This window comes from Aythya marila (assembly GCF_965140915.1).
Source record: "Aythya marila genome assembly, chromosome: 1".
Lineage (NCBI taxonomy): Eukaryota > Metazoa > Chordata > Aves > Anseriformes > Anatidae > Aythya > Aythya marila.
Genome location: NC_139042.1, coordinates 29,264,568 through 29,279,209, shown reverse-complemented (window position 1 = coordinate 29,279,209; position 14,642 = coordinate 29,264,568). Strand labels below are relative to the sequence as shown.

Here is a 14,642-nt window from a genome sequence, read left to right as displayed (position 1 = left end):
TTAAAGTTGGAAAAGCCCTCCAAGATGTCCTGCTCTAACCATCCCCCTACCACCACCATCACCTACCAAACCATGTCCCCAAGCACCACGTCCAACCTCTCCTTGAACACCCCCAGGGACGGTGACTCCACCACCTCCCTGGGCAACCCGTCCCAGTGCCTGACTGCTCTTTCTGAGCAGAAATGTCTCCTCATTGCTAACCTGAACCTCTCCTGGCACAACTTGAGGCCATTCCCTCTGGTCCTATCACTGGTTACCTGTGAGAAGAAGCCAAGCCATCTACAGCAGTCTGCAGATCCACCATGCTCTGGGCAGCCCTCAGCACACCAAAACTCCCCTCAGTCACCCACCTTCCCAAGCATATCGGGCACCAAGCATGGCCCAAAACACAGATGTTTAAACACAGTCCTCTGCTCTGTGCTCATGCCAAAATGGCAACGTGCTTCCCTTCACCTTGGCAGGCACAACTGCAGCGACCTTCTGCAGTATGCACCTTCCCAGAGACCTGCTGTGGGGTAGCAGGATTTTCCTGCTACAGTTCAAAATAATCATTATTATGGTTATTCTATCTGAAGATATTTTTTCCTTATTTGATGGTGTCTTCATGCAATACATCAAATACACCAATTATTAAATTGAAGACCTACCTGAAATGAAATTGTAGGGAGCTGGGGGTCAGTCTCTTCTTGCAGGTAACCAGTGACAGGACTAGAGGGAATGGCCTCAAGTTGTGCCAGGGGAGGTTCAGGTTGGCAATGAGGAGACATTTCTGCTCAGAAAGAGCAGTCAGGCTCTGGGATGGGTTGCCCAGGGAGGTGGTGGAGTCACCGTCCCTGGGGGTATTCAAGGAGAGGTGGGACATGGTGCCTGGGGACATGGTTTAGTGGGTGACACTGGTGGTAGGGGATGGTTGGATCTTGTGATCTTGGAGGGCTTTTCTAACCTTAATGATTCTGTGACTCAGTATTTACACATTTTTATTTTGAAACCCGTCTTTAATTCCCTAGCATTCCAGACTTTGTACCTGACACCAAATTAATTTCTGCCTCGTGCAGCTTACAGCTGGGTCTGTGCTTTTACAAATTTGCTTGTATATGTTTACTGTCCTTGGATTATTTTACTAACAAGCTTTTGATGGAGACAGAACCCTCTGCAGAACCCAGTGAATAAACCTTGTGAGTCACAGGGAGACAAAACTTCTTCTTTAAGGGAAAACATTTCTTAGGAAATAAAATTAATGTTTAAGAAAACATTAATTCCAGGAAACCAAAGTGAGAAATGTCCTCTGTTAACAGTAAAGGACAGTAATAAGGAAAAATGCAGTTATTTCCATGCATTGTGAATGCCAAAGCTAAATCTTATCTCAGGGAATGCTATGACTTCTGTATGAATGAATGCTATGAGTTTTGTAACTGGAATTACCCACTAACCAGACAGGTTGCATTTTTTCTTCTGAAACTGAAAGTGCACAATAATAGTTTTTATTTAGGCAAGTATTGCAAAAGACAGAGTAGCAATAGCTTCTGGTCCTCTGCTGTCTGCATATAGTGTTACTGTTATCTGTTAGCATTGTGGTGAACTCCCCAGAGCGCTGAGGTCTGCACCTCTTATGTTCAGACATTCAAGGCATGAGCATGTCATTGAACCTGTAAGGAGCTACAAAATTTTGATACGCCATCCAAAGTTTTTCAAAACAGTGAACAAAATCTGAGACATTTCCTTGGCAAATGACTTGCCTTTACCAAGGGAAAAAGTACTTAGTGTCCTTTCACCACCAAAATAACCAAAAAACAGGCTTGCCTGTGGCTCTGTGTGAGAAGCAACAGTTGTTTGGTTGGTTGGTTGGTTTGTTTGTTTGTTTTGCTGATTCTGCAACTGCTTGTCTTGTTTTTCTTAGCCATCCTCCTTATTTTGGGACAGTGAGACCTTCCACTGTCCCCTTATCTACTTAACATACCCCCCACTGTTATGCCTGCACAATCACTTTCAAATATGCAAGGTTAGTGGAACTTTCTACTGCAAAAACACAACTTTAATTCTGGTATCTGTCACAGGCCATTTCTTGTGTGTCATATATTTCCCTATATTAAACATCAGGAAATCTTACAACTCTGGGAGACTTTCTGAAATGACCCTCCCCACAGAAAGGGGAAGAAGAGCATGCAACAAAGTTTACAGAGACAATGTAATGGGGTTTGGCAAAACTTAAAACCTGAAACCGAGAAGCCCAAAGCTACAGTTCAGAGACCAGTACTGGTCAACAGAGCAGGCTGAGTGAGGTGATCCTTCCTTTTAGCTCAGCACTGGTGAGGCCACACCTGAAGTAGTGTCTGGTTCTGGGTTCCACAGTGCAAGAGAGGCCTGGACATACTGGAAAGGGTTCTTTGTAGGGCCACCAAGATGATAAAGAGACTAGAGCACCTCTCCCGTGAGCAGAGGCCAGGAGGGCTGGGACTGCTCAGCCTGGAGAAGAGGAGGCTCAGGGGGATCTCACCCAGGGCTGTGAATCCCCACAGGGAGGGGGCAAAGAGGCCACAGCCAGGCTCTGTTCAGGGGTGCCCAGTGCCAGGGCAGAAGAGGCAATGGGCACAAACTGGAAGACAGGAGGTTCTCTCTGAACACCACAAAGCATTTCATTACAATATGGGTGGTGGAGTGCTAGAACAGGTTGCCAAGACAAGTTGGAGACCTGCTGGTCTCCCTCCTTGGAGATCTTCAAAAACCACCTGGACATGGTCCTAAGCAACCTGCTGTAGGTGGTGCTGCTTGAGCAGGGGTTGGAGCAGGTGGCCTCCAGAGGTCACTTTCAACTTTAACTATTCTGTGATTCTGTGAAACCGTACTTACACCCTGACTCAGTTGCTTGCTACTGCAAGAAATTTGGACAAATCTCTCTGGGCTTATAATTCATTCTTGCCTTTGAGAAGAACTGTGAGACCATCACAGTACAATTCCTACCATATCTTCTTCTCACTACCAATGACGTCTTCCAGTTATGCTGTTTGAAGGTTTTTATCTTATGCATCAAAAGAAGAAATGTTACATTTTCTTGCATTGTTAAAGGACTTCTGGGAAGCATATGGCATCTACTGTCATTGGTACAGTCTGAAAAACAGCTGTACGGAGAGCTTTAATAATTTGGATGTTGCACTGCCAGATTTCATTGTCAGCTGTGAGAACTGGCCTAACTGGGATTTGTTGTAAAAAATCACAAATTTCTGTTTCTGCTTTCTGATCAGTGATGCCATCATCTGGCTCAGACAGTCAGTACAAGGTGATCTGGAGCTGTGCAACTCAAAAAAAATAAATAACATAAAAAGACAATTCTTGGAAATGACATATTCACCATTTCTTTTCTTTCTTAGAGAAACAAGAAAAGATAACGATCTTGGCTACAGCCAGGCCAAGCAGTAGGTCAGCAAACATCTTTAGCTGCTTGACTAGCCAAGGTCACAGGGAAAAACCTGACCTGAAGCAAAGAAAAATTCTTCAGAGGTGTCTACAGTGCTTTCCATAGCATGTCTTGCAGCCAGTTAACTCTATGTGTTGCTGGCCTGCAGGATTACTGTTAGGGATAACTCTGGACAAATTCCTAAAGGGAACCTCAGGAGCATCTAACAACATGAAATTATTCACTGCAGCCATCTTCAGTATGAGCAGGATATTCCATCTGTCCTTCCAACAACTGTCACACAGAAAGGCAATCCCATGTCCTTCCCTGAAGGTGCTCCAGTGTATCTCCTGCAAAGGGTTCTGACATGGTCACCTGTGCTCGCAACAGGCATTTGTACACAGTCTTAGCTCTGGATGGGTGCAATTTTCTAAAGAGGAGGGTATGAGCATTAAGCAGCAGAGGGTTAATGCAGCAAAAGGGTTTTGCTTGCAAAAGTGATTCTTCACACAGTGTTTAGTTAAGCTATGCAGCACCTTGCCATGGATACTGCAAATGATGGAAGTTCACATGGGCTTGAGGGGTCTTTATAAATTCAGAGAAAATAAATAAGTAAAACGTTACTAAATACACAGAAGCCACCTTTGCACTGAGAAGTCACGGAGCTGAAAATAGCTGTAGAAGAGCAGTCAAAAGCCCAGGCACGTTTTCTTATCTATTCTTTCAGAGATCTACTTTGGACCACCAGCTACTGCCCTTGATAGATTTTTGTTTTGAACTAATGGACATTTTTATATTCTTCTGTCTCAGTCTGTCCTGGCACTGAATACACACAGGAGATTTATAGAAGCTGGAGCATAATCCATCTTTGCCAGCTTCCAAGTTGCCCAAGGTCACTTAAAAAGTTAATAGCAGAGCTACAAATAAAGCAGACTTGTCTCACCACCTACACTAGTTCTGATGGCTCAATCTCGTCTTTCTACACCAGAGCAAAGAAATTAAAACAGTAAAGCAAGCAATTAAAACAGTAAAACACTTTTTTTTACACATGCACACCATTATTCTCTATAAATCATTGTGAAGACTGTGACCACTTTGGGGCTGACAGAATATCTTAATGAAAAGAGTACTCTTAATGCAGCCAGATATAAATGATAATTCCAGCATTAATACAGAAAACAATATTATGTTTTTCAAAAAAGTACAGGAGTTAGTTTATGGCAGTCAGTGAAGGTTATAGGAATAAACTCCTTTTGCTCAGGCAGGCCCTTTCTGAAGTACAATATTAAAAGCAAGGATTTTCTGTTCCTTGTCTGTACAATAAGGAACTAGGTAAAGTAGGAATCCTTAAAGCTCTCATAAATCCTGATATGAAAATGTAATGAAGAGCCATTGCTTGGAGCTTAATGTGAGGCCAGGATTGGGGAGATTTATCCAGATCATAAATTTGTAATAAAGGTAAAATCAGGGCATAGGCAAAGATAAAGCAGGCTAACTTTTGCAAAATTTCCCTTCTTCATTTGGAAATTCTTTAGAAGTGGGATTGTTTGTGGAAATTCCAGTATTTCAGCTGCAGGAAAGCAGTCTTTATTTCTTTTCCTTACTCAGTATTCTTCATAGCTTCCTTGCTGGTCATTCCACCAAATCACAAACTAGTCTGACAGGCCAGCGGCACCGTACAGATACTGTGAACCCTTGCCTGTTTTTTCCCCAAGATTTCCTAAGAAAGACGTTCTCTGGCATTATCTATTCTACAGCTGTGCAAAAAAGAAGAGACCAGGCTTAGAGACAAAGCCTGGACAGGAAATCAGGCCACATGGTACCTAACCAGCAACCCCTCTAAGTCAGCCCATCTTTCATTTTCTTCCACTTCCATAAGCTCTGGAAGGCAGATCAAGTTCATTTCTCCTTCTGCAGTGAAATCTAGATAAACATTGCAGCATTAAACATGAAGCTTTACCATAATAATGCACTGACTACACCTTCAGGCATGAATCCTAAGTTCTGAACATCTCCAGATCAGAGATACATAGCTCAGGGTCAACATTCATTAGGGTATTGAGTTCATGCTAAGTAAACTCTCTATTTTTATTTTTTTTTTGGCTGGTTGGTTGGTTGTTGTGTGGTTTTTGTGTGTGTGTGTGTTTGTATGTTTTGTGACAGAGTTTAAGCAAAACCTGCTTTCTCACCAATCTTCTTTCATTTTCCATGATTACAATTGAAATGCATTTGTTTGACTTTAGGAAGTTCTAGACAGAGACATACAAAGTATCAGATCTGTAGTATACGGAAAGGAAAATTTATTTGACAAGCAATTAATTGTAATTATCAATATGAGAGCATATTTGCTATTGCAGAGAACTAATATCATGGAAATTAAAATCTCAAATTATAACAAAGTAAATTGAAGCAGACTAGATGTATTGTCAGAAATCTAGAGTTATGACTAGTATTGCTGTCTGTCACATATGTATAAGGGGGAAAAAAGAGTGGATTTCAGAGTCAAAAGACAATTTTTTACAAGTGGAAGTGCATCTTGGCTTACCAACTTGCATGACGAACTATGAAATAGCAAATGACACCTGTCAGCTACTCTGTCATGTTTTACACAAGTAATGACAGGAATAATAAAGTGTTCTGATATATCTTGGAAGGATCTGGGTTCTCTTCTGCGAGAGCAAAGAGCAAGGATTGCTTTACTGATGTAGAACTAGACTCTAGTGGAGAATCCTGTTTTATCTAAAATCTCCAAAGCACTTATTGCACAATAACCCAAGAAAAGATTGCCAGCTTCGTGCAAAACTCAACTTATAACCATGGTAGAAACATTTATGCTTGTTGAATCAGGACAATTTAATGATTGAATCTAAATGGAAAAGGCAACAACAACAAATTCCATTTGGTTTCTCTGCTTGTTTTGCCCACAGCAGCTACTATTTTACTTTTGGACTCCCATATACAAGAAATTAAACATATAGGTAACATTGGCATGGGCACTTTCAAGTATAAAGCTTTGCAACCCGTTTACTATAATGTGTGTCTTTCGTGCAATTTCATGTTTTTAAGATAGCAAGCTTGGGGGAAAAAAAAGGAAAAACGCCGATCATGAAATTCTAATAAACATGGATATCAGGTACTCTCTCATCATCACCATCTCTTGGAGGCAGCTGATTATAGGTTATTAGATCACTTCTCAGCTTTACAGACTGTGTGAGGAGTTTTTTTTGACTGAATACTCACTTCTGAAGGTGAGTTAAATGCACCTGCTTATACTGAGCATGGCAAGGGCATAGTCCCGATTTTTCATCTGTGAGGCAAAACTACCTCCCAGTTCTGACAGGTGAAATCATTATTTAAATCCAAAAGTGCAGACCTTTTCCTGATTTTCTGTATTTTTGCAAGTACTGAGTACGTAAGTTTTTCAGAAGAAATCTTATCTGTTGCCAGAGTAGAATTACACAATAATTTAGGTTGGAATGGCCATCTGCTCCAACCCCTTCCACTCCCCTCATGGCACTCCTTGCTTAAAGCAGGGCCAACTTCAAGCAGATCACTCATGGCTGTGTCCAGTCGAGTTTTCGGTATCTCCAAGGTCAGAGATTGTGCAGCCTCTCTGAACAACCTGCTGTGGTGCTCTACTACTCTCACTGCCTCTCATCCTATCACTCTGCAATAGCAGATCAAAGTAAGTCTCCAGGAGACTCATTCAAGTTCCCAAATTAAAGGACTGCTCTCGCTGCTGTATTAGGTGGGAGCCAACTCTCTGCACAGTAATACCCCAGAACCACAGAATATCCCAAGTTGGAAGGGACCCACAAGGATCATTGAGTCCAACTCCTGGCTCCACACAGAACCACCCAAAAATCAGACCCTGTGTCTGAGAGCACTGTCCAAACACTTCTGGAACTCCAGCAGGCTCAGTGCCATGACCACTGCCCTGGGGAGCCTGTCCCAGTGCCTGCCCACCCTCTGGGTGCAGACCCTTTCCCTAACCCCCAGCCTGACCCTGCCCTGTCCCAGCTCCATGCCGTTCCCTCGGGTCCTGTCGCTGTCCCCAGAGAGCAGAGCTCAGCGCCTGCCCCTCCGCTCCCCTCGTGAGGGAGCTGCAGGCCGCCATGAGGCCTCCCCTCAGCCTGCTCTGCTCGGGGCTGAGCAAACCCAGGGACCTCAGCCGCTCCTTTGGGCACTGACAGCTTTGTGCCCTCCTTACCCTGTGGCACCCAGGGTTGTCCCGTCCCAGCTGCAGAACCCAGCGCTTGTTAACCTTCATGTGGCTGGTGATTGCCCAGCCCGCTGATTTGCCAAGTTCTCTGCAAGGCCTCTCTACCCTCAGGGAGTCAGCAGCTCCTCCTAATTTAGTATCATCTGCGAACTTGCTTAGTATGCATTCCAGTCCTGCACCCGAGTCATTTATAAAAACATTGAAGAGAACTGGCACCAGAATGGAGCCCTGAGGAGGCTCACCGGTGACTGGCTGCTGGCCTGACATAACCCCATTTACTATAACCCTTTGGGCCAGATCCATCAGGCAATTGTTCACCCATATAAAGTACAGGATTTTATGATTTGCATGTGATAGGAGCTTAGTTATGTTTCAACTTAAAAAGAAGGTACCAAATATTTCCTAAGTTTTGGTGCTAATTTCTATCAAGGTGCAGCATGACAGTAAGGGATGATTTATCTAAGGCTAAAAGATGACAATTCAGTAGAAGTGTGATGAGATGTCAAGATTATGGAATAAACACTGAAATATTTCTGATACAGTACTAGTGATGAAACAGTTAACCACGTTACATTTTAATTATGTATAATATATATAATTTCAGGATAACAACTATCTACTTGAACGCAAGTGAGGGAGACTTCACACATCTTTCAAGCTTATGTTTCAGCCTGCTGGGAGGACTCTGATGTAAGGCACTGCTGTTACATTCCACCCAGCTGCTCAGTGCCAGCTTTGCAATGTAAAACTTTTAAACATAATCCCTCTGCCTTCCAGGTCATACTTCTGCTAAGCGAATGTGAACATATAGTAAATTCCACAGCTAGGGAACCGCACGCGTGAGAGTCTCAGGAAGATGGATGATTTCTGTTCTGTACAGTGTGTGCTTTTCTGACTCGGTTTCTGTATGTGCACTCTTAAGGAACGGCTGCATAGTCATTTCAATCCGACATAAATCTTGCCTGTCACTAACATGGTTAGTTCCATCATTCTTGTTCCCAGCTGCTCGAACTCTCTGTGCCAATTCAATCATTCATGTACCTGAGCTGTAAATCATATCAGGGAACCAATCCTGTTAAATAATAGTCTTTTTTTTTTTTTTTTTTTTTTTTTTTCACAGTTTGCTGAGTTAGGTTTGGCTTCCTGCTATGTTTAATCTGATCTACTCTATTCTATCCCCTCCTTGTGCTGCCCAAAGCATGCTGAAAAACAATTTCACCAAAATGGGATTTTTTTGGCAGCCAGATTAGTTCACTCATCCGATTCACTGCACAGCCACTTCCCTAACAGTACCAGTATGAGGAACACGGAACACGTGCTTGGGCCTGAAAACCAGGTGCCTCTTTCAATAGTAGCGCAGACCCATGCTGGTTTAAATACAGTTTTAGCTATATAGTGCACAGAAGTACTGTCAGGTGAAGTATTAATAAACAAGATTGCAAGAGCATGTAAATCATAGTCTTGCAAGCTTTTCTACATATTATGTAAGGTAGAAGATGCATTTTGACTTTCTTATTCTTGGTTTGTTCTCACCTCTTTTATACAGTGGATGTCCGTTCACCATCACACTTATAAGTACCGTTCTATACTTCTTGCACGATCTGTGTAAAACCCCAGTTGTTTTTGTTTGTTTGTTTGTTTGTTTGTTTCTATTTCCAAAAATTCCCCCAAAAAAATCTGTTTTGAAGCCCTGCAAAGGAAAGGACATGTCCTCCCTGTGATCAATAGACTGCTAGAGGGAAGTGGGAAATCTTAGCTCACTGACAAATAATCCAATTGTTTATAAGGACAATGACAAATACTACAGATGTTTATAAGGACTTTTGACACTGTCCCACACAACATCCTTGTCTCTAAATTGGAGACGTGGATTTGATGGATGGACCACTCTGTGGGGAAGGAATTGGCTGGATGGTTGCACTTGAAGAATTGCAGTCAACGTCTCAATGTCCAGCTGGAGATCAGTGACGAGTGGTGTTCCTCAGGGGTCAGTACTGGGACTGGTGCTGTTTAACATCTTTGTCAGTGACATGGACAGTGGGATCGAGTGCACCTTCAGCACATTTCCTGATGGCGCCAAGCTGAGTGGTGTGGTCGACATGCTGGAGGGACGGGATGCCATCCAGAGGGACCTGGGAAGGCTTGAGAGATGGGCCTGTGTGAACCTCGAGGTTCAACAAGGCCAAGTGCAAGGTGCTGCATCTGGGCCAGGGCAATCAGAACTAGATGATCTTTAAAGTCCCTTCCAACCTAAATCACTCTGTGATTCTGTGTTGATTTTGTTTTGTTTTGGTTTTATATATGTTACACATATAATAAAATATTTATAAGAAATGGCATCCTGCTACCATTCCAACAAGCATAAGAAACATACAAGTATTTTTTTATAGGCTAAATGGTATGAGCAGAATGGTAGTGGGCCATCCTCAAACTCATTCGTAAATGGTGCTTGGAGTAAGATACATGAAAATGGTTGACATTTGACACAAATACTGTTTTGATTCTTGTTGATGTAGTGCTGGTGTTTTAATATACTCTAACAGAATGAGCTTAATGGAGGAGTCTTTTTTTTTAAGATTATCATCTTGTCAACACGCAAATGACATAGCTGACTGACATTTAACCTGGAGAATAAAACACTCAAGTTGTACTGGAAGACAAGATATAAATGAATGAGCTTAGTTTACAAAGCCACTTAGCTTGGGACTTTGCCCAGTTTTTTAATTATTACTATTAATGTACTAATGCCTGTCATTCAGTGTGTGGGCTAAACAAATATTACAGCTAAATAAAAGAGCCAACTGCTGTTAAAGGGCAGCCTTACTTCTAGGACAACCCAGCCACATACTCCTGACATTTCCAGCATGCCAACACGGGGACTCGCTTGATGCCAGACTGATCCAGTTCTGGCAACTAAACAAATCCCACTAAAAGTAGTGACCAATTTTCAGTCAATTTGGCTGCATGACCTTCATAAATAAATAAAAATGTATCTATAGAAATGAATTTCAAAACCTTACCAAAAAAAAAATATATATATATATGTGTATATATGTATATATGTATGTATATATGTTGAAGTCCTGCAAAGATAAAGTACTTCATATCCTTGATGTGATAAATAGGCTGGTGAAGGGGGAAATCTTAGCCTGGTGAATATTGCAGTTGTTTGTAAGAAACATAAGTTAAATAGATAAGTTAAATAAATACATATTTTTTTCTTATATGCTGTATAGTCTTTCTGGAAGAAAAAAAAGGGAAAACGAAGGTAAAAGTGTTTGCATGAACAGATTTTGATTTCTTCTTCAATTTTATTAGTAAGGAACTGTTATTCTGCCTAGCTATGGTAGTAATTTTGTTTTAAACAATTTCTAATTGACTCTCGTCCAGTTGAAACCATGGGCTCATGTATCAAGCCACTTCATTTCGTCCAGATCTTGAATTGGAGAATATTTGGCACTGATTGTAGTAGGTGGATGTGTATGCACGTGGGATTTTCACGTTTGTTTTAGGAAAGCCCCTGTTTGCCTGCCTGGGAAGCTTTTTAAGCGTTTTTTGCTCCTCAACTCCCCGTCCTTGATCCGTGAGGAGGAGGAAGCCGAGGGGTGGCCGTGAGCAGGCTCCGCCTCAGGGAGCTTCGCCCCTCCATGTGGGGGAGCGCATGCGTGCACCCAGGAGGAGGAGGTGGTAGAGGAGGAGGAGGAAGAGGAGGAGGAGGAAGGTCGCCATCTTCTCCCCCCCTCCCCTCACTGCTCCCATGGGCGACGCGGCTCAACCCCCGCGGCCGGGCGTCGGCGTCGGGGTGGTGATCACCAGCCCGGCGCACCCCGGCTGCGTGCTGCTGGGCAAGAGGAAGGGCCGGCTGGGCGGCGGCATGTACCAGCTGCCCGGCGGCCACCTCGAGTTCGGGTAGGGGGCGGCGGGGAGCCGGCGGAGGGCGGGCACGGGCACGGCCCCTTCATGAGGGAGCCGCCGCCGCCATCTTCACGGCTCCCCTCCCCGGTTCCCCCCTCAGGGAGAGCCTGGCCGAGTGCGCCGCCCGCGAGGCGCGGGAGGAGGCGGCGCTGCGCCTGCGCAACCTGCGCTTCGCCTCCGCCGTCAACGCCGCCTGCCCGGCCGCCGGCTACCACTACGTCACCGTGCTGATGAAGGGGGAGGCGGAGCCGGGGGCGGAGCCGCGCAACAGCGAGCCGGACAAGAATGAGGGTGAGAGGGGCGGGGGCGGGGCTTTATATAGGGGGCGTGGCCACGCGGGGTGGGCGTGGCTACTCTGAGTGGGCGTGGGCGTGCGGAGTGGGCGTGGCCACCGCGAGTTGGCGCGCTGGGGGTGCACACCCCTCCCTCCCTGCATCCCTTCCCTTTTGCTCATTTATTTTTTTTTTTTTATTATTTTTATTTTTTTTATTATTTTTTTTTTCTACAGGATGGGAATGGGTGAAGTGGGATGAGTTCCCCCCCGCGGAGCAGCTGTTCTGGGCGCTGCGGTGCTTGAGGGAGCAGGGCTACAACCCTTTCAGCGAGGAGCTGGGTCACCTGCAGGGGTACACGGGCAGCCACCAGCTGGCGTAGGACGGAGCTGCTTCATCTTTACCACACTAGCATCACCCAGGTGAAAACGGCACCCTTAGTAAACCCAAAAACGGCCCAGCATTCCAGCCCATCCACCCCTGTCGTCATTCCTTGAGGGAGCGCAATTCAACAAACATTGTTAATGATTAATGCTTTATTTTCTATAAAAGTCATCATGTTTTGTCTGGTACGTCTTCATGGAGATGGATAGCCCTTTGGAAGTCACCCAAACCCTTTGGAGAAGCTTGGGAACGGTTACAGCATCGTGCCTAAATGAAGGTGATTTAAGCCACTGTCCTGCTTTCTGCGTAAAGCTGCGTGGTACATCGCGCTGCTTTCCTCTCATTATAAATCTTGGACCAATTTCTAAATTTGGCCTTGTTTCCTGACTTCAGTTAACATACTGTCAACATCCATACTGAAGAAAAATCCCATTTTCCAGAGAATACCTTGTTTTCATGCAGACAGTTGAAAAGCACAGTATTATAAACACAAAAAAGTTGCCCTGGCTGGTAGGGAATGAAGATTCTCTGACCCTTCCTGCCACCGCCTTTCATCACAGAGGGCTGTTGGCAACCTCAGTGACATGAGAATTCATCTGCAGAAGCGTTAAAGATATCTGTGGTTGATGTTCACTTCTGCCCATAGAACTTAACACCTTACTGGAGAGGTGCCTACAGTGTTCTGCCAGGCTGATGTAACTAACACTGTGAAAACTAATCTCATTTATAGCTGTAACTACGTCAGACAGGTGCACTTCTTTGCTGAAGAAGGTTGTTGCTATTATGCAGCACGGTTGGGTGTCATTCTTTACAGCTACTGCAGTTTGATAGAATTCTTAATTTTCAGTATGATATGAACAGATGATTAAATTGGTAGAGAATGAAGGGACATATGTACATACACACACAAAACCAATGAATTTGAATGTTATTTTTCTACCATCTAACACAATTTGATTCCTTTCTATCTGGTCATTAGGATTTCAGCCATTAATTTTAGGGTAAGGATGGACTACAAATAAAAAATCAGAATTGCTTTCATCTTTTTCTCTTTAGGGTTCTTTTAGACCATTTTTTCCTTTAAATATACTCATTGTAAAAATGATCTGAGATGCATTTAATTTCTTTTAAATAAACACAATATTGGAAGATTAAAATTGTCTGAAATTGTGAATTGACTCGTCAATTCTTAAAGGAAATGAGATTGCATGCTTGAAGCTTTTCCTTACTTTACAGAGCCATCTCCACTTAAGAAAGTTTTTCCCCTGTGAAACAGGCAGAGTGATACAAAGTATAAGGGTGCTGATGATGATTGCAAGGCTCCTGTGTTGAATTCAAAGCATTAACTATGGGCAACTTCCCTTCCAACAGATACATCGTGAAGCTAAGAAAGTAGCTGTGGTTAAAAAGCAGTTTTGAAATGGAAGATATCAGTGAAACTTTCTTCACAGCCCTATCTTTGTACAGAACATTTTTTATGTTGAATTCAAAAGCGGAGATTTTCTTCCCAAAAGCAACTTAATGTACACTGAAAATTATTCTATTCAGCTGTCAACAAAGAGGCTGTAGGAAGAGTCGACAGATGTCCAGCCCATCTGTCCCAAAGAATAATGGAAAAAAAAATAGTAATTCAAACAATTTAGTGCTGTTTTAAATTTTAAAAGGTATCTAAGTCCTGATGGGAAAACACAGGTCACTGTAAAATCGTTTGTATTGCAAAAAATATTTTGTTACAGTTAATGACTATATTCACTCCATGTGTTGTAAACAGGCAAGAAGTTTCTGAAATTAGGACAGATAACATCTCCATATGTCAATTACTGTATCCTTGCTAAGCGGCCTGATTAAATGACAGCACATTACCACAATCAGTTGTCAACAATCCCCGACTTGCCTCGTTCTGAATGCATTTTGCATCTGTCCTTCCCGCACCACACACCCTCCCACACACCCAAAAATTTGATGCTTGGTCTTTCTAGCTCTTCAGACTTCCTCCTTTCAATTAAATTCTAGGTTTAATTAGATTTTTGGTATATTTAAGCAAGTGAGTAACAACATGCCAATTAAACCTTTGAGGTTTGTTACATTGCTTGTCATAGACAGAATTCACCTGAGCTGTGGCATTAGTTACCCACCTTCCAGAAAAATGCTGCTGAAGAGTAAGTACATAGTTTGGAGCACTGATGCAATGAAACTGTTTATCTAGGATGCAATCTAACAGACAAGTCTCATTTTATGTACTGAAGTGGCCAGTGGGAAGAGCTGACTTCTTACCTACTTCTTAAATGTAACTCACTGGTCCCATTTAATCCTTTAATAAACAACCCAGGAAAACGTGTAGTCATTTCTTGAGAGTCTTGCTTCTGTTCCTTCTTATTTGTATCTGCAAACAATCATCTAACTTCACAGTATTTCAGTTAGCAAATCACATATGGACATATCAGACTTTTCGGGTTGA

General features: G+C 43.2%; 1 protein-coding gene across 1 annotated transcript; it reads left to right on the top strand.

The window, feature by feature from the left end:
- The first annotated feature begins 11,321 nt into the window (after positions 1-11,321).
- On the top strand, positions 11,322-13,327 carry NUDT15 (nudix hydrolase 15). Its single transcript, XM_082756742.1, has 4 exons — positions 11,322-11,522; positions 11,629-11,819; positions 12,037-12,222; positions 12,353-13,327. Exons 1-3 carry the CDS (start codon positions 11,371-11,373, stop codon positions 12,180-12,182), a joined length of 489 nt encoding a protein of 162 aa, XP_082612868.1. The 5' UTR covers positions 11,322-11,370; the 3' UTR covers positions 12,183-12,222; positions 12,353-13,327.
- Positions 13,328-14,642: the final 1,315 nt, after the last annotated feature.

Coding starts and splice junctions, on each gene's coding strand:
- NUDT15 (XM_082756742.1), top strand. CDS start 11,371: ATGGGCGACGCGGCTCAACCCCCGCGGCCGGGCGTCGGCGTCGGGGTG. Junction 11,523..11,628: donor GGCGGCCACCTCGAGTTCGG/GTAGGGGGCGGC, acceptor TTCCCCCCTCAG/GGAGAGCCTGGCCGAGTGCG. Junction 11,820..12,036: donor CGAGCCGGACAAGAATGAGG/GTGAGAGGGGCG, acceptor TTTTTTCTACAG/GATGGGAATGGGTGAAGTGG.